Raw genomic sequence first — 19141 nt, forward strand, 5'->3', positions numbered from 1 at the left:
TGTCAACCTTGCAGTGACGTGGGGACATCTGTCCCAGGGGAAAGGTCTGAGTGGGATGGGCTCTCCGGGGCCCGAGTTCTGAGCTCTGGTTTCCCCACACTTGGCAGTGGGTCAGGCTCTGCAGGTCCCCTGCCCAGAGCCCCCTCCCAGCAGGGCCCTGCGCTCCCTGTTGCTGCTTGGACATGCACCGCAGGGGTTGGGCAGAGTTGGGGGAGGGTGGGGACGGGGGCGGGGTGGAGGGGGGCTGATCAGGATCCTCCAGCCACCCTTAGGACTGACCTGGCTCTCCCCGTCTCTGTTGCAGAACACAGATCTGTTTGAAATGATTGAAAAGATGCAGGTGAGGAGGGCTCTCCAGCCCAGCCTGGGGGCTGCCGTGAGGGCCCTGGCTCTGACTCCAGCCCTCTACCTGCCGAGATCTGGTCAGGAGAAGATGGTAGCAGCTCAGGTCCATAGTCCTCTTTCTGGGAGTCAGGGGGAGGAGACTGGCAATGCCCAACCCCCATCCAGGTTCCCAGCGCCCATTGCTGGGCATGTCTCCTACCCACCCCTGCATACACCCTACCCTGTCCCACCAGGGGCAACACAGGCTCCACGGAGGGGATAAATGCCAGGGAAGCCTGGCAGCCAGAGCGCAGCCCTGCCCTGGTCCCTGACCCCTGCCTTGACCCAGTCTCACAGGTCTTTGACTGCTCTTCGCATGGGTGTGGTCAGGAGGTGGGCAGGGGGTGACTGGGGGTAGGGTGGCTCAGCCCGCACTGCCCTCTCTCTCCTGCCCCTCGTCTCTCCTCCTCCCCACGTATCTGTAGATGCAGTAGCCGCTCCCCCAACACCCACACAGGCGCATGCAGCTCCCCCGCCCCCACTCCCAGCGGCAGGGCACACATGTGCATTGCACTCCTGTGCTGAGCCCCCAGCCCACCCTGCTGCTGCAGCCTCCACCGTCCCAGGTCGCCACCAGGACAGCCACTGTGCAGGGAAATCGGGCAAAGGCACAGCCCTCGGAGCGAGGGCTTCCCGCGTTGGGCCGGGCACGCGGGGGTGACGGTGCTGCCTTCTCTCGCAGGGAAGCAGGATGGATGAACAGCGGTGCTCCTTCCCGCCACCCCTCAAAGTAGGTGGGCCAGGCCAGCTGCCTCCGAGGGCAGGGGGCTGGGGGCCGGGGGCCGGGTCGGGGCTGGAAATGCAGCCACAGCTACCATCACCGTGGAGGCCAGAATCCACTCACCTTTCCATGAAGTCTCCCTGGGTGCCAGGAGCTGGCTGGGGGCGGGGGGCAGGTGAACAGGGCACACCCAGCCCTGCCCTCCAGTTCTGTGATGTGCAGGACAGCCTTGCCGTGGGGCTGGGGGCCTTCCTCCTGGCCCCTCCCTCACCACACACCCTCTGCAGCTTGCCTCACCCCAGAGTGCAAGCCCTTGCCCTTCAGAATCCAGTGGCCGGCAAATGTCTCCCCTGAAGGCTGACACAGTAGCAGGGCAGGAAGAGTCACCCAGGACTGTGTGGCCCACGAGCTCCTGCTGCGTGATGCTCCTGGGACAGGGCGGGCAGCGGCCAGGGGGCCTGATAAAAGACCCTTGTTTGGGGCATTTTCCTTAGGGAGGGAGCTACCCAGTCCATGCAGATGGACATGTGGCTCTTGGTAGTGGGGGACCCCAGCAATCTGAAAAGACTGGCATCCAGATTGAGGGCAGCGGGCTCGGGGTTCAGGGAGGGTTCATGGGCCATAAGCCAGATGCTTTGTCCAAGACAGGGGCCCCCAAAGCTCCGTTCCCAGCCCAGCAGTAGCGGTGCCACCTCTTGGGCCCCGTCCACCCGGGTTGCCCCAGAAACTGCTGTGTCGAAGGCCCTGCAGGAGCCCAGGGGGTGAGACCCCATGCTCTCGGGATGCTGGGAGCACAGAGGGGAGGACCCCGCCCCAGCTGGACCCTGCCTTGCTTGTGTTTTGCAGACGGAGGAGGACTACATTCCCTACCCAAGCGTCCATGAGGTACCCGGCTGGAGCTGGCAGCCCTCAGCAGGGCATGGGGCACCCAGGTCCTCCCCCACCACAGGCCTTGCCTTGGGGGCTGGAGACTCAGTTTACAGGCCTGACTTCAGAGCCTGTTTGAATCCTTAGGCCTCTTGAGCCAGGGTCATGCTCCTAGCTCTAGCTGCCCCGGGCCCCCACCCTCAGATTGGGACCAGGGCTCAAGACTGGGTCAGTACTGGGGCAGGTACTGCCAGGGGGGTGGACGCAAGCCATGGAGGCCACAGAGACTCTGGGTTGTTCCCCAGGCCCCCTTGGCCATGACAGAAGTGGCCCTGGGTCTGAGTTGGGAGGGTGCCCTGGGGCTCCCATTGGGGCGCAGTATGGAGTGGCTCTCAGCCCAGTGCCCCCTCAGGTCCTGGGGCGAGAAGGGCCCTTCCCCCTCATCCTGCTGCCCCAGTTTGGGGGCTACTGGATTGAAGGCACCAACCACGAAATCACCAGCATCCCCGAGACCGAGCCGCTGCAGTCGCCCACGACCAAGGTCAAGCTCGAGTGCAACCCCACGGCCCGCATCTACCGGAAGCACTTTCTTGGCAAGGTGGGTGGGGCGTCTGCCGCAGGTCGGGGGAGGGGGGGCTGGCTGGGGTGGGAGGCTGGGACCCAGAGGGAGCAGAAGGCATGTGTGGGGGCTGGGTGACAGTCCCAGAGCCCTGGGTCTTGGGGAGCACGCATGGTGGATTCACCCATTCGGTCCACAACCACTGATTGCGAGCGGCAGTATGTGGCATGGCGAAACTTCCGAGTCCTGGCTGTGCCACCTGCCTGCAGCCAGGTGCTGAGCATCTCTGTGCCTTGATTTCCTCACCTGTGAAAGCGGGGATGGCCGTGACACCCACCTCCTGCGGCACTTGTCAGGTGTGTGGACACACACTTGTAAAGTGTGTGAACAAACTCCACCAGAGTTAGCACATAAGGAACACCAGCTGTATGCCCGCCCTCTTCTGTGTACCAGGTACACAGACCCAGCCCCTGCCCTCGGGCAGCTTGGGGTGGGGGCTGGGAGAGTGTCCCGGCTCCACTGGGCTGCAGGGACTCTGCCCAGGGAGTGTCAATTACTGGAGGAGGTGAGGGCTCGCGCTGGCCCTTGTGTGTTAGATTCCACAGTCAGGCGCTGTGTCTGAGCCAATTTGCAGCCAAAATGAAGGGAGTGTTTGTGGGCTCTGGGGGCTCACGGTCTCGGCCCTTCTGTTTCCTGATGGTGCGACCCTGGACAAGTGAATTATATAACCTTCTTGAGCCTCCTTCCTCGTCTGTAAAAACGGGGATAATAACAAGTACGCATGGATTTAAAGAAAATGTTTTCACCAAATTTATCTTTTATTTACTATTTTTAAAAAATGTTTATTTATTTATTTATTTGAAAGTCATAATTACATACGCAGAGAGAGCTATCTTCCATCCGCTGATTCACTCCCCAAATGGCTGCAACCGCCGGTGCTGGACCAGGCCAAAGCTGGGGACCAGGAACTTCAGCCGGGTCTCCTACTACTTAGGTGGCAGGGGCCCAAGTACCCAGGCCATCTTCTGCTGCTTTCCCAGCCCGTTACCAAGCACCTGGATCGGAAGTCGAGCAGCTGGGACTTGAACCGGCGCCCATATGGGATGCTGGCACTGCAAGTGGCACCCACCCACTATAGAGGCCTCAGCAGGGTCTTGCAGGCAGGGGGACCCAGGGCACCGTGGGGACCTCACACACAGCCTGCATGTGGGGGTTTTGCTGGAGGAGTGAGGCGCGAGAGATGGAGCTGGGAGCCTTGAACTCAGCAGTGTTTGAAGAGGTACAGGCCGGGGGTCGGAAGGCGCGTGGCGACAGAATGAGGTCAGCAGTGCAGGGGGGCCCCAGAGAAGCACAGCCATCTCCTGACTCTGGGAGGGGGCGGCTGGGGAAGCAGCCTGGAGCCGGGGCCCCGGGCCCTGGGCTGGCCAAGGGGAGAGGTGGGGGTGACTTCGGGGTTGACTTCCTGGGACTCTGAGCCCATTTTCCCACTGAGTCCCTTGGGCTTCCCTGGGCCTGGGTGGGGTGAGGGGGTCCACCAGGCCTTGCCAAGCCTGTCCTCCCTCCCTGCGGATGTCACCCTGGGCCGAGGCAGGGCTGCAGGCACTTTCCGTCCGAGGTCGGTCCAGGGTGCCCCTGAACTACAGCTTTACAGGACTCACACCCCCCCCCCCCCCAGCCCGCCTCTTTCCCCGCCCGGCCTCTGAGCACAGGTGTTCATGTTTAAACAGGACTGACTTCCAGGGTGATTCCTGGGGCGGGTGTGGCTGAGGAGCCAGCTCCACTCCCAGGCTGGGGCTGGCAGGGGCAGCCGGGCCTGGCTAGGATGGCAGCTCCCTGTATTCCTGTCCCTCGGCTTTGGGGCTTTCGCACCTGGAGTGGCGACACCGGGCTCCTGTCTGGGGGGTGCCGTCCCTGACACCGTTGCTCCTCGTGCCCTCTGGGTGTCTCCTCCCAACCCGGTGCCCACTTCTCCATGTGGTACAGAAGGTTGGGAACCTGCCCAGTGAGCCGCCCTGTGATGTGTCTCACTTCCTGTTTCTCACGGCCCTGGCTTCAGGGGCCACAGAGCCACACTGTGGGCTATCAGCTGTCGGCTTTTTCTTATTGAGCACCTACTGTGTGCCCAGCCTTGTGGGGAGCAGAGGCTGGGAAATGGGTATACAGGTGCGGATATGGCCCCAACTTGGGTGAGAAGCTGGAGAATTGTGGTTACGACGGACAGTCACGGAAGGCCAAGTGTAGGCCAAGTACTTTCAAGTCTCTTTCAGCCCCTGCCACCAGCAAGAGAGGTGGGCTCATGGCCACTTTAGAGACCAGGAAAACAAGGCACAGAGAGGTGCGGTGACCTCCTTAGCCTCTCAGCCGGTAAATGGCAGAGCAGGGATCTGAATGTAGGTCCCTCCAGTGGGACACAATCGTGTGACCTTGACTGTGACACCTGCTGCTTGGCAAAAGACCTGTCTGTGTGGGAGCTGGCTTTTGGGGAGCCCAGGCTCAGCTTCATCCACTCCTCTGCCCTCCTCCTCCCACCTTAGGAGCATTTCAATTACTACTCACTGGACACTGCCCTCGGCCACCTTGTCTTCTCGCTCAAGTATGATGTCATCGGGGACCAAGAGCACCTGCGGCTGCTGCTCAGGTAGGGCGGTGTGGGCGGGGGGGGGGGGTGCTCAGGACAGCAGAGAGGGCTGGCTGAGCTGGATCTCAGATTTTACCCACTCTCCCAGTGGAGGTTGGTGGCCGAGCCAGGCCTGGTGTCTCTCATGCTGCCTGGTCTCCCAGTGGTCAGTCCACAGTCCTGGGGTGGAGAGGCTGCCACCCCCTCTCCCACCGCCTGGCCCCTCACCGTGCGGTGCTCTCCTTCCAGGACCAAATGCCGGACCTACCACGACGTCATCCCCATCTCTTGCCTCACCGAGTTCCCCAACGTGGTCCAGATGGCAAAGGTGAGGCCTCCGCTCCCTGAGCTTCCGGTGCCAGAGCCCCCAGGTGGGTGCGGGGCTGGGTGCATGCGGCCTGGCACACCTCTGCCACAGCCCTTCTCTCTGGTGCCGCCTGTGGCACTGCCACTGTGTCTGTGTGCCTCCCTGGGCTCTCCGGGCTCCTGCCCTGGGTGCTGTTGGCACTCTTAGTTTTATTTACTTGTTTTCATTTCATTTTATTTGAAAGGAAGACAGAGACAGAGAAAGACATCTTCATCCACTGGTTCACTCCCCAAATGTCCACAATAGTCAGGGCTGAGCCCAGAATTCAATCAGGGGTCTTTCATATGGGTGGCAGGGACCCAAATACTTGATCCATCCTCTGCTACCTCCCGGGGTACACATTAACAGGAAGCTGGATCAGAAACACAGGAACTGGGACACAAACCAGGTGCCTCCTGGGGACGGAGGCCTCCCCAGTGGCATCCTAACTGCTGGGCCACAACGCTCATCCCTTCGGGCCCTATTTGTGGCACCCTCGGATGCCAGGGACTGCAGCTCTCTGCACCCCATTCTGAGCAGCAGGGAGCTCCAGTCTGGCTGCAGTCTGGGTTGTTCCCAGCACGGCCCCTCCCCAGTCTTGGCCAGTGAGTCCAGGAGGCCCCCACCCCTCCCCCCAGCCACCCTCATGCCCCTCCCTCGTCTCCTGCAGCTGGTGTGTGAAGACGTCAATGTGGACCGATTTTACCCTGTGCTCTACCCCAAGGTATGGCTGGAGCTGGATCCTGCTCCCAGAGGCGGGTGTGGGCAATTAGGGAACGGAGGGTTTACTGGGCACCTACTGTGTACCATGTACTTTTTCCAAGCTCTCTCATTGAATCCTTACAATACCCCTGCAAAGTCCACTGTTTGCAGGAGAGGGACCACAGAAAGGGCCCATGTTTTGCCCAAGGATGCACGGCGGGTAAGGAGGACCTGCAGTTAAAGTGAGGGCCGGGTCTGGAGACTGCTGGCTGCTTGGGGCTCTCCCGAGGGCAGCCTGTGCATGGGCAGGCTTTCTTGTCCTCTGGCTCTGCCTTCTGACGCTAGCTAGAGTGGGCCTGGAGCGCCAACAGCAGACACGCCCATCAACACAGCCCCCTCCCCACCGCCCCGACCACATGGCTGCATGCCAGCTCTCCTGGGAGGCCCTGGGTCCCAGGTGCTGTGACAGTGTGGGGCAGGGACAGGGGCTTCTGTCTGAGACGAGCCAGGGGTTTGCTTGAAAGCCACGGAAGCCCTGTGGCCCTGCTGAATTCACAGAGTGAGGTCTGCAAGGGCTGGCACTGTCTAGGAAAAGTACCCTGAAGGAGTCAGGTCCCACCTGTGGGTTCCAGAAAGGGAAGAGGCCCGCGGTGAGGGGGAGAACTTGCTCAAGGTCCCGCAGCACATTGGCGGGACCTGGCTGTTCTAGAAAGGTGCCGTGGGTTCGCGGAGTGCATCGGGGGCAGGATGGGGGCTCGGGGTGAAATTCCCAGGCCAGGAGCCTGGGCTCTGGACCCCGGCAGGCCTGGATTCACGTCCCAGCTAGACCACAGCCACACTGCTTGAGTTCTCTGAAACCACGGTGCAGCGTGGGACAGCCCGAGTGTCGCCAGGGGCCTCTTTGGGGATCACACAGGGTATGCATGCAGAGCGCTTGGCCAGTGGGTGGCAGCCTGGCCAACGCAGTCGCCTCCCCCTGTGCTCGCCCGCAGGCTTCCCGCCTCATCGTCACCTTTGATGAGCATGTCATCAGCAATAACTTCAAGTTTGGAGTCATTTATCAGAAGCTTGGGCAGGTGCGCTCTCCTCCTCCTCCCTGCCCCCTGCCCTATCCCGCTCTGTAGCTGGGGCCTCAGACCTCTGCAGGGCAGAGCACCTGTCAAGGGGGCTCGGCTGCCCAGGAGCTCCGCGCCCCTCTGGGTGGGGGTGGGGGTGGGGACGGGCTGCTCAGGAGCTCCAGCTTGGTGACCTTGGCGCCTCTGTGTGGTCCCCAGACCTCCGAGGAAGAACTCTTCAGCACCAATGAGGAGAGCCCCGCCTTCGTGGAGTTCCTGGAATTTCTTGGCCAGAAGGTCAAACTGCAGGACTTCAAGGGGTGAGCTCGAGGGTGGGCTAAGCGGAGCCATCTGATCCGTGCCCCTGGGCAGGGAGGGAGTCCCCCATCCTGGCCCCACGGAGGCCTGGCCGGGGATGGAGACTGAGCCATGGCCTGGGGGGCCTGGGGGCAGGTTCCGAGGAGGCCTGGACGTGACCCACGGGCAGACGGGAACCGAGTCTGTGTACTGCAACTTCCGCAACAAGGAGATCATGTTTCACGTGTCCACCAAGCTGCCCTACACAGAAGGGGACGCCCAGCAGGTAGCCTGGGCACTCACCCACCTGCTTCCACCCGTCCGCCTATCCCCCCATCTACCTGTCTGCTCAGCGTCCATCACGCCCGGCTCAGTGCTGGGCCCCGGTACAGACACAGATGGGATCCAGTGCTGCCAAAAGCGGGTCCTAGCTGGGGAGCCGGGCTGCCGCGATGCTGCGACGCTCGGCTTCCACTTGTGAGACGTGGGGATGGTTCCTGCCCCTCGGCGAGCACGGAGGAGGATGCGGAGCGAGGCCTCAGTAGATGAGAGCCAGTCGTTTCCTGGGGAGCCGCGGCCATTATGGGGTCACTGGGGGCACTTGGGCTCGGTAGCGGTGGGGAACAGGAACGGCTTCCTCGACAGAGCGACCTGTGGGCCGCAGAGGAGCAGGAGGGATGTTCTCGGCCTGCGAAGGCCTGCAGTCGAGGAGGGTGAGGGCACGTTGTGGGAACCGCACTCAGAAGCTCGGCAGCTTCTCCTGAGCTTCCCGTGGGGCTGCCGCCTCGCCCCAGGCCCCAGCCCAGGCTGACCGAAGCGGTAATGGGACAAAGGTGGAAGAAGTTTCTTATTTTTAGGAGCTGTGTTTTAATAAGCGCCTCTGTGTGTGTGTCCGCATCGTGAGTGCACACTGAGCACAACTTGTTTGTTGAGGGCGTTTACATAGGAGAGGCTGGGGAGGCCCCCACCTGAAAGCCACTCTCCCCTGGCCAAGGAAACTAAAGTAACTCGCTGGCTCGTTCACCGCGGGCGCCCAGCCGCGCCCTGCCTGCTTCGAGCCTCCCCGGAGCCCCAAGGGCGCCCCCCCGCCGCGGGGGTCCCTCCGGCCAGGCTGTGAAGGCCTGTGGCCTGTGCTCAGTTGCAGCGCAAGCGGCACATTGGGAACGACATCGTGGCCGTGGTCTTCCAGGACGAGAACACGCCCTTCGTGCCCGACATGATCGCGTCCAACTTCCTGCATGCCTACGTGGTGGTGCAGGCCGAGGGCGGCGGCCCCGATGGCCCCCTCTACAAGGTGGGTGACCCTGGGGCCCCAGCCCCGGCTCCGCCCCACTGGGGTGCCTCTCTCTGGCTCACGGTTTCTAACTGGGGACCGTGGAGGGTAGTGGTGGTGGAGGATTCCCGTCATGCCTCTCTGCTCCCCAGAGTGCGGCCCCTCAAAGACACCAGCCACCCTCCTCCTGCTGGTGTGCTAGCTCCTCCTCCTATCTTTCTTTCTTTCTTTCTTTCTTTCTTTCTTTCTTTCTTTCTTTCTTTCTTTCTTTCTTTCTTTCTTTTTTAAGATTTATTAATGTATTTGAGGTAAAGAGAGAGAGAGAGAGAGAGAGAGAGAGAGAGAGAGAGAGAGAGAGAGAGAGAGGTCTTCCATCTGCTGTTTCACTTCCCAGATGGCTGCAACAGCCAGAGCTGCACCCATCCAAAGCCAGGAGCTTCTTCCAGGTCTCCCACATGGGTGCAGGGACCCAAGGGTTTGGACCATCTTCCACTGCTTTCCCAGGCCATAGCAGATAGCTGGATCGGAAGTGGAGCAGCTGGGTCTCAAACTGGTGCCCATATGGGATGCTGGCACTGCAGGCGGCAGCTTTACCTGCTACATCATGGCACTGACCCCCTTTCTTTCTTTATTTCTAAGATTTATTAATAACCCAGTGGTTCACTCCTCAAATGGCTGCAACAGCCAGAGCTGGGCCAGGCCAAAGCCAGGAGCTGGGGACTCCATCTGGGTCTCCCACGTGGGTGCAGGGGCCCAAGTACCTGGGCCATGCTCCGCTGCTTTCCCAGGGGCATCAGAGGGAGCTAGATCAGAAGTGGAACAGCTGGGACTAGAATCAGCGCTCAGTGTGGCCAAAGCCAGGCCCCCTGTGCCTCCGTAGCCTCCTCTGCCTTCACTGTACCCCACGACCCCTGAGCTCTCCCATCCCCCACCCAGCCTGTCACTCAGGTTCTGGGCGGGGATGGAGGATAGAGCCCCTGGCGCAAAGGCCGCCTCCAGGCAGCAGTCACCCGTGGGGCAGGGCAGGAGGGGACAGGGCCTCTGGCCACCGTGCGGCAGAACAGGCCCCGGCTCCCACAGGGACAGCTGCCTCCCTTCCAGGTCTCTGTCACCGCAAGAGACGACGTGCCCTTCTTCGGACCCCCTCTCCCAGACCCCGCCGTGTTTCGGAAGGTGAGAGGCTGCCCCAGACCCTGTCTGGGTCCGAGGGCCACAGGTTCTGCCTGGCCGGGTCCTGAATCCCGCAGGGGCTGGGCCAGCAGGGCCCCGCTCACCACGTTGCTGGGGCCTGGCTTTTCGTCATAAAAACCTCACAGAAGGAACTGCATTGCATTGCTGTTTTCCATTTTCTGTAGCAGGCTCTGCGGCCTCTCCCCGTTCTCACTTTTCCGCCACTGGGGGGGCTTCTTTCCTCTTCAGTGTGGGGGTGGTGGGGCTCCCGGCTGTCCCCTGGGAGGGGGGCATGTCTCCGAGGGGTGGGCATGAAGGGCACAGGGGCCCCAGACACTGCCTGGGCTGAGGAGTGAAGCGGAGGACCCCAGCCCCCCACTTAGCCAGCTCCCTCCCTCCCCCCTTGTCCTCCACACTGGGGGCTCCCAGGGCCCTGAGTTCCAGGAATTTCTGCTGACAAAGCTGATCAATGCGGAGTATGCCTGCTACAAGGCAGAGAAGTTTGCCAAACTGGAGGTGAGGCCGGGCTGTTGGGGCTGAGCCACCCCCTCCCCCACCGCCCAGCCCTGCTCCTGGGGAGGGGAATGTGGGCCCCCTGGGGAGGGGGCATTCAGGAGGGCAGTGCGCCAGGGGTGGGGGTAGGGGAGTGGGAGGGGGTCAGTGGACCGTCTGGCGGGTCGGGGTATGAATCCACATCACAGTGGGGCCCTCGGGAAGCCCAGGGAGGGTCTGGTCCCTCCCCAGCTCCTTCAGTTGTGGGGCGGGGCTGATCACGAGGGCCCCTCCTTTTCACCCCGCCCTGGCCCCCAGGAGCGGACCCGGGCCGCCCTCCTGGAGACGCTCTATGAGGAACTGCACCTCCACAGCCAGTCCATGATGGGCCTGGGCGGCGACGAGGACAAGATGGAGAATGGCGGCGGCGGCGGCGGCTTCTTTGAGTCTTTCAAGGTGAAGGGCCCGGGGCTGGGCCACAGCGGGGCTCAGGTGGAATACGGGCTCACGGCCTTGGAGGTGCAGCCATGGCTAGAGGCGAGCTCCATCCGGGGTCGGGAGGGGGGACCGGGGCGTGGCTGGGGTGGAGTCTGGGGGCTGGGGTGGAGTCTGGGGCAGGGCTGAGCGGGGGGGGGGGGGGGGGGTGGAGTCTGGGGTGGGGCGGGGTTGGGGTGGGGTCTGGGGCGTGGCTGGGGTGGAGTCTGGGGTGGGGCGGGGTTGGGGTGGAGTCTGGGGGCTGGGGTGGAGTCTGGGGCGGGGCTGAGCGGGGGGTGGAGTCTGGGGCGGGGTGGGGCGGGGCTGGGGTAGAGTCTAGGGCGGGGCGTGAACGGGGCCCTAGTTGTCTGGGGCAGGCCTAATGGACAAGGCATAGTGTGGCTACAGGCTGGCTCGCGTTGGAGGTGGAGTCGGGAGTGGGGTGGTGACTGGATGCACCTAGGCTCTGGATGAGCTTACGTTTGGGGATGGGACTGTGCCTTGGGTAGTTTGGGGCTGGGAGTACTGGGAGGTGGGGCCCTGCTTGGGGAGCGGCAAGGGTCTAGTCTTGAGCCCACCTGGGAATTCTGCTGCCTGGGTGGCAGCTTCCAGGCCAGCAGGCAGAGAGAGGAGGAGGCTTCTGTCCTGACAGCGGGCAAGGAAGAAAGGCCCCCCAAAGTGGTGTGGGAACTGACCGGCCTTCAGACAGGGCCCCGGCCTGTGTGGTCTACCCTGGGTGCCCCTGGTTGAGCTTAGTGCTAAGAGCCCGGACTCCCTGGGTTCCAGTCTCAGCTCTGCCACCCGGCAGCTTGGGCATTCTGTGTGTTCGCTCATCTGTTGAGCAGGGTAATGGTGACTTACCTTGTATGTTTGACTTGTAAAGCAAATAGGTTAGTGCCATGCAAGTCAAAAAGCAAATCCTGCCCCGCCCTGGGCCCAGCAGCTGTCGTCCAAAGAGGCAAAGGAGGAGGGAGGTCCCCCTTGTCCAGGGCCTGAACTCCCCCAGGCTGCAGGGCCCCAGGCGGTGGCCTCTTTGCCCCCACAGGAGCAGAACAGCCCCTCCCCCAGGTGCCCAGCCCGGCAGGGTTGGCCTCGTCCTCACCCCAGGGCGGGCCACCAAGCTGGAGCTCTGGGTTTGCATAAGGGGATTAGCTGTCCAGCTGTCCAGGCCTGCCCTGGACCTCTGAGAGAAGCGTGCAGAGCGCCCTGCCTCTGCCCCCAGGAGACAGAGGGGTGGGGTGAGCCCAGGTCTGGGGTCGTCTGTGAGGAGGGCTCCAGGGGCCCGCAGCTCTTGCCACTGAACGTGGGCCCTGGGTTAGGAGTTAGCAGGATCCACAGTCTCGGGCGTGGATTTGGCGTCCTGGGCTCACCTCTGCCTCGGTTTCATCACATGTAAGATGGGCGTGATAACAGATAACCCCACCGTAGGCAGATTAAGTGACAGAGCGAAAAGTACTCCTGTGTAGACGAGGAAGAGAGAGAGAGGGAGGGAGGGAGGGAGGGAGGGACGCCAGCGCCGAGAGGTCCTAGAAGGAAACACAGGTTTCCCGTCGTGCCCCAGTGTCTCCTGCGGCCCTTCCCACAGTCACACGAAGGCTCAGCAGCCTGTGTGGCTCAGCCAGGGCCACCCAGCAAGGGGGTGGCAGAGCCAAGGCTCAGAGCACCCACAGGGACCACGTGTGCCTGCCTTTCACGTGGCATGTGGGGAGACCGAGTCCCCGGATGGGGCGGGGAGCTCCTGGCCTCCCCCAGAGTGGCCCTGGTGCCCAGAGACCTGATGCCCGGGCCCCTGGCTTTCCCTGAGGGGGAGGGGCCTTCTGCAACCCATGCTGCCCCGCCCCCTGCCTTCACAGCGCGTCATCCGGAGCCGCAGCCAGTCCATGGACGCCATGGGGCTGAGCAACAAGAAGCCCAACACGGTGTCCACCAGCCACAGCGGGAGCTTCACGCCCAACAACCCCGACCTGGCCAAGGCTGCTGGAATAGTGAGTACCCCCTCCTCTGCCTTTCCCCGGGGCCCTCAACTCTCCCCCGTCTCCTAGGGCCTGGCCCACCTTCCGCCCATGGCCCTGCCGTCCCCGAGCCCAACCCGGGCTGTAGTCTCCCTGAAGCCCCTGCTTGCCATGGGCACGTGCCCAGGCCAGGAGGCTGGGGTGCTAAGAGCTGCAGCCTCCTCCCTGCTCCGTGCCCCCCCCCCCGCCCCCGGCCCCTTACTTTTTGGGTGTGGCTTCCTGCAGCTCTCAGGCAGCCTCTGTGTCACGTCCGTCGTGTGCTGGGACCTGGGCTGCTATGTGGGCACCTGCTGTCAGACCTTGGGTTTTTGGGAGCTATGTGGATATGCACCCTGTGAGCACCTACTGTGGGCCTAGCCCAAGTTCCTGTCAGCACCTACTGTGTGTCAGGGCCTGGACTGCTGTGTGGGCACCTGCTGTCAAACTTTGGGTTTCTTGGAGCTATGTGGATATGTACTCTGTAAGCACCTGCTGTGAGAACCTGCTGTGTGTCAGGAAATGGACTTCTGTGTGAACACGTAATGTGTGCTAATGTCAGTGGATACCTACCATGTGTCAGGAAGTGAGCTGTCGCGTGGGCATCTCCTCTGTGAGCACCTCTGACTATGTCTGCAGCAGCCAGGGCCTCTGTGGTTGTAGCTGCCTTTGGTGTCAGGAACCAGGCTTCCGACAGGGCCGCCCCGAGTGACTTCTGTCTGCCAGTCTCTGTGGGATTCTGCTGCTAGCACTTGGGCGTGCTGGGCATACGGGAGGAAGGCCTGCAACCAAGGGCCTGGCTGCTTGCTGCCGCCTAGTGGCCACTCTTGGACACTGCACCCACTGCTCTGCTCTCCCCATCCACCCACAACCTCATTCATCCACCCCCTCATCCATCCATTCACCCACCCACCCATTCATCCACCTAGCCATCCACCCATCTACCCACCCACCCATCCATCCACCCACCCACCCATCCACCCATCTATTCACCCACACACCCATCCATCAAACCACCCATCTACTCAGCCATCTTTCGTCCATCCATCCACCCATTTACCCACTCACCCATCCACCCACCCACCCACTCATTCATCCATCCACTCCCTATCCCCCTCATTCTTCTGTTCACCTGCCCACTCACCATTTATTGACTGTCTGCTGCATGCCAAGCCCTGCGCTCTGTGCTGTGAAGCTGTGTCATGTGGCAGGAGGGAGCCCCCCACCCCTGCCCATGGTCTGGCCTGGCCAGGGGAGCAAGGCAGGGTCTCTGCTGTCCGGCAGTCACCGTGCCCACTGTCATGGGAGGAGGAGGCCCAACTTCCCCCGACTGAGATTTGCCAGACACTCCCTTCCTGCCCACTGGAGAGGCCCAGGCTCCTGTGGGTGGCCGCAGAGGGACCCCGGGGACAGGGCCAGGCCAGCAGCACCCACCATGGCAGTAACCAGACCCATTTCTGTTTTTGTTTTTGCACAACTCTCCCTCTCCATATTGCCCCTTTTTTCTGCTGCTCTCCTCTCTTCCTGCCCGCCCCCCGCCACCCGCTCTCTTCCCTCCCATCCTCGGCCCCTCTGTGGCCCCCTTGTGGCCCCTCTGCCTCCCTACCCCGTTCCTTCTCCCTCCCACACCTGTCTTCGCTGTCCTCCTCCCTCTGACTCCTGCATTCTTGCCTTGTCCCCCTTTCTTTGTGTCCCTGACCCCGACCCTCACTGCCTGCCCCGCTCCGTGTCCCCTGTCTTGCGTGCCATCTCTGGCTCGCTGGCTCGCACGGGCCCTCTTTCTGCCTACCACTCCGTCTTGGGGCCATCTCTCCCCACTCCTCCCTCCTTCCCGGCTCCGTGTGTGTCTCTCTCTCCTGCCCCCCTCTCTCCTTTGTTTCTGTATCTCTCTCCCTCCTTTCCCTTCTGCCTCTCTGCCCCACCCTTGCTGCTTGCCAGTCATTGCTTATTCCCGGGAAAAGCGCGAGTAGATTCGGACGCCGGGGCAGTGCCATAGGCATAGGAACCGTGGAAGAGGTTGTCGTCCGCGGGCCGCCGGCTCTGGAGGCTGCCTGCACGCGCTGCTCTCTGCTCGCTCTCAGGACGGAGGCCATATCGGGGATGATGCCCCTCCCCCACGACAGCCGTGCAGGATGGGTGGGGCTGGGAGGGGGCTGGCTGCCCTGAGAGCACCCAGCACCTGCTTCGGGGTCGGGTACCCTCTCTGGGACCCTGGCCCAGTCCCGGCCAGGATCTGGTACCCAAAGACCCTGTGCCTAGCTGCACGTCCCTGGTCTCGGCCGGCTCTGCATGGGGCACCACCTTCCCCTCCACTCTGACTCCTCCTCCCCACCATGGACCAGCCAGGGGTCCTACCCCTCCGAGCCTCCTTGGGGCCCACCGTCCAGCCTCCCCCGAGAGCTGGAGCCCACTCCCAGGACCTGGGGCATCTACCATGAGTGTGCTTGGAGGCAGCCATGGGGGTTTTGCATGGTGGTTTTCCCCAGCCCGATGGAAGGTTCCAGAGGAGCAGGGCTGGCGGGAGCAGCCCCTTCGGCTGCTGTGCTGGCTCTCACCTCCCGTCTCCCAAGACTGCGGCTCCCAGGAGGCCCGGGATGGGCGGGAAGCCATGCTGAGGACTTGGCCGCCTCCCCTCCCATCCCAGAGTGGCTGCCCAGCCTCCTCGGCCCCGGCCCCTTTCCTGGCCTAAGGTCCTGGGTGTGACCCTGTTGTGTGACGTCAGGAGAGGCCCTGGCCCTCGCTGGGCCTGCCTTCCCGTCTAGGAACCAGGAGGGCTGTCCCAGAAGTGCACGTTTTCCCTCCTTTCTTGCCCACGGCCTCTGCTTCAGGGCTGAGCAGGGTCCCCGGGGGCTGGGGGAGGGGCGGGGCGTGGGGGGCACCCGGGCTCCCAGGGCAGGTGGGCACTGAGTCGGGACCTCTCCTGCAGTCGCTGATTGTCCCTGGGAAGAGCCCCACAAGGAAGAAGTCGGGCCCGTTCGGCTCGCGCCGCAGCAGCGCCATCGGCATTGAGAACATTCAGGAAGTGCAGGAGAAGAGGTGGGTGGTAGTGGGGGGGGCGGGGGGAGGGCGGGGCCTTCCCGGACCCCGACTCAGCAGCCCAGCCGAGCGGCCACAGCCAGCAGCGTGCACCTGCCCCTGTGCCATGCTGTCCCCCTCCAGTGACAGCTGCGCTGTGGGGTCCCTGCTGTGTGCGTGGTGGGGCGGGGTGCGGGGCCAGTGCCTCGCCTGACGTGAGACGCTTTCGTCCACTCAGCAGCTCTGGCCTCGGGGGCCTGCACCTTGCGCATGAAGAAGCTGTAGGCCCGAGGGGCAGAGGTGGGACTTGAGCCCCGGTCAGTCTGCCGGTACCCATCCCCTGTGTGTGGGAGCAGCCAGTGCTGGCTCCCGGGCGAGCCATGGGGGGCCGGGGTCTGTGAGTGCCTGTGCACTCACAGGTAGCAGATGCTGGCTCCAGCATGCGGGGGCTGTGTGCCCTTGGCCAAATCACTGTACTTCTCTGAACCTCACTGGCCCGATCTCAAAAACAGGGACAAGAACAGCACCAGCGGCGGGGGGCTGCTGTGAGGGGTGCAGGGGTCAGGGGCGCCAAGGACGCGCCGAGGGCGGCTCCAGCCCTGGCCTCACTGCCTCTGCACTCAGAAGGCTGTGAAGCCCGGGTTCGAGTCTTAGCGTTGCCGCGTCCTAGCTGGGTGTCCCTGGGCTGCTTCCCTCCCATCTCTGAAGCCCGGGTCCTTCGTCACAAGACCGTCACACCCCCTTCTGGTGGAGCTGAGGACTTGGGGATGCGGCCCCACCTGTGCTGCCCCCGTGCTTGGCCCCCCGGGGCGGCTCTGGGGCTGGCTGCTGAGAACACAAGATGTGGGCCCAAGGCAGGAGGTGCCCGTGCCCTCTCTCACCTCCGGGGCCTCATTCCACCCCCAGTGCCAGGCCCAGGGCTGAATCCCCTCGCTGCCCCCTGTGCCCTGCAGGGAGAGCCCCCCGGCTGGCCAGAAGACCCCAGACAGCGGGCACGTCTCCCAGGAGCCCAAGTCAGAGAACTCGTCCACACAGAGCTCCCCAGAGATGCCCACAACCAAGAACAGGTTGGCGACTGGGGCATCCGAGTCCAGGCCTTGGGAGCCAGGCGGGGCTGGGGCTGGGGAGGAGGGCGTCCCTCACCCTTTCCGTCCGCCGCCTGGCCCACCGCTTCCCAGGAGCCCGTGGCACACAGCCGCTGGGCGCTCTGAGCCTGCCAGGCCCCCGGCCAAGCTCTGGGCCACACAGGGAATGGAGCACGTGGGCCGGCTCGCAGGCAGAAGATAAGCCCCTAAGCCGGGGCCAGATGGTGGTGAGGGGAGGGGAGGGGAGCAGAGTGGGGTGACGGACGGCTTGGGGGTGGGGTGGGAGGGGTCCTCGGGGAGACAGCACCCAGGCCTTGAGGGTTCAGTGAGACTCAGCCCCACCAGGCCTGGCCTGGCAGAGAGTGTGGGCTTGGCAGGTGCCAAGGCTCTGAGGCGAGCTTGGGGGTGGAAGGAAGGGCCGGGCCTGGGTGGGCGTCGGGCTGGGAGGTGACGGGAACGAGGCTGGATGGATGAGCTTTGAACTTGATCCTGCGCGTGGCAGGGAGCTTTCGGGCGATTTCAGCTAAGCATGATGGTGCTCTATGGAGAAGGGGCTGGGGTGAGGTAGGAGCGGAGGCAGGGCGGCCAGCCGGGAAGCTGCTCCTCCCGCAGTGGGTGGAGGCCGGGCGCCCTCTGTGCCGGGCTGGCCAGGGGCTGACAGGTCAGGCAGGCCAGCACCAGCAGGAAGGGTGACAGGGACTGGCAAAGGCAAGGCCTGCAGGACCCAGGGCGGGCAGGGGGAGTCAGGGAGGGCCTCCTGGAGCCCTTGGCTGACTTTTGAAAAGACGGTTGCTTGGGGGATTTGAGAGAGGGTTTGAGACTCCAGGCAGGAGACAGCAAAGCTCTGAGCGTAAAATAAAATTGTGAGGCAGGTAAGAGAGCAGGCTGCGGACTCCCCTGGACCCCACCTCCAGCCGAGGGGGCTTGGGCCGCGTGCCCCCTCCCTGTGGGCCTCAGGGACCCCTTGTCTGTAGGATGGGTCCAACACACAGGCGAAAGCACTTAGAACATTGGCCTGGGTGACATCAGCGTCACCGGACTCCCAGCCAAGGGGACTGGGCTTTACCCGGGCAGGGGGAGCCACGGGAGGGCTCCGAGCAGAAGAATCCGGTTAGGACTGGTGGGGGTGGGTCAGGCTGCAGGGGTAGGCCCTGGGAACTGTAAGGGGCATGGGGACAGTGAGGGGTGGGGGCTGGGCCACGGGCTGACGGCGCTGTGTGTGGCAGAGCGGAGACCACGGCGCAGAGGGCAGAGGTGCTGAAGGACTTCTCCCGCTCCTCGTCCAGTGCCAGCAGCTTTGCCAGTGTGGTGGAGGAGACGGAGGCCGTGGACGGGGACGACACGGGCCTGGTGAGCAGCCCGGGCAGGCGGGCAGTTGGGCGGGCGCTCCCCAGTCGGGGGCGCTCTTCTATCTGAAGGTGCTCTGGGTAGAAGCCCGAGTCTGGGTGTGGCTGAGGTGGGATCAGGGCCCCAGGCCAGAGGAGCAATGCAGTAACCCTGCCCTGCCCTCAAGCCTTCCATGGCTCCCGGTGCCCTCCAGTCTCTGAGACTGTGGGAGGAGTGGCACCCCCTGCTCCCCACTTCAGACACTGTCTACCCCTTTGCACGCACGGTCTCTTCTGTCCGGAACACTCCTCTGCCGCCGCCTCCCACCTCCCCCCGGATAGCTCCTACTCATCCTGCTTGACAGAATCTCCCACTCCCACACCTCCTCCAGAGAGCCTTCCTTGATTTCTTGGGACAGTTTAGGAGCTTCCCTCCCCCTTTCCGCTCTCACAGAAAGCCCGTTTTCGGTTGAAGCAGGGGCGGTGGCGGGGGTCGGGGAGGAATGTGCCCTACCGCTGGGGCCTGCATTCTCGAATTGTACCAGATCTTGGCCAGAAGACCCGGAAGCAGTTGGTTGAGGGCTGTCACCGGCTTTTCGCGGCCTGCCTGGCCTCCCTGAGGGCAGGGACCACACCTGATGTCCGAGCGGCTGGCCTAGGAGGACATCATTGAACTCTCAACAGTGGGTGGCAGTGGCCGCCCAGGCTGTGCCTGCCCCCACTCTACCTCCTGAGGCCACCCCGGGGCAGGCACTGCTGGGCCCATCCTTG

The 19141-nt window shown here is 63.3% G+C and overlaps 1 protein-coding gene across 7 annotated transcripts in view; it reads left to right on the forward strand.

The window, feature by feature from the left end:
• Positions 1-19141, forward strand: part of RAP1GAP (RAP1 GTPase activating protein) — a 62386-nt gene that overhangs the window by 41206 nt on the left and 2039 nt on the right. For 4 of the 7 annotated variants that reach the window (XM_051856735.2, XM_051856737.2, XM_051856736.2 and 1 more), the window contains 19 exons: positions 305-340; positions 1067-1114; positions 1952-1990; positions 2385-2570; positions 5066-5169; positions 5398-5476; positions 6165-6218; positions 7189-7272; positions 7471-7571; positions 7705-7834; positions 8687-8842; positions 9923-9994; positions 10421-10507; positions 10802-10939; positions 12811-12942; positions 14884-14961; positions 15872-15981; positions 16914-17027; positions 18272-18395. In XM_051856735.2, the coding sequence (XP_051712695.1) occupies positions 323-340; positions 1067-1114; positions 1952-1990; positions 2385-2570; positions 5066-5169; positions 5398-5476; positions 6165-6218; positions 7189-7272; positions 7471-7571; positions 7705-7834; positions 8687-8842; positions 9923-9994; positions 10421-10507; positions 10802-10939; positions 12811-12942; positions 14884-14961; positions 15872-15981; positions 16914-17027; positions 18272-18395 (1854 nt within the window). In that variant the 5' untranslated portion in view covers positions 305-322. The remainder of the gene's footprint in view (positions 1-304; positions 341-1066; positions 1115-1951; positions 1991-2384; positions 2571-5065; positions 5170-5397; positions 5477-6164; positions 6219-7188; positions 7273-7470; positions 7572-7704; positions 7835-8686; positions 8843-9922; positions 9995-10420; positions 10508-10801; positions 10940-12810; positions 12943-14883; positions 14962-15871; positions 15982-16913; positions 17028-18271; positions 18396-19141) is intronic. The other 3 variants (XM_070077021.1, XM_070077023.1, XM_070077020.1) reach the window with 2 other exon arrangements.

The sequence above is a fragment of the Oryctolagus cuniculus genome, chromosome 7 (assembly GCF_964237555.1).
Source record: "Oryctolagus cuniculus chromosome 7, mOryCun1.1, whole genome shotgun sequence".
Taxonomy (NCBI): domain Eukaryota; kingdom Metazoa; phylum Chordata; class Mammalia; order Lagomorpha; family Leporidae; genus Oryctolagus; species Oryctolagus cuniculus.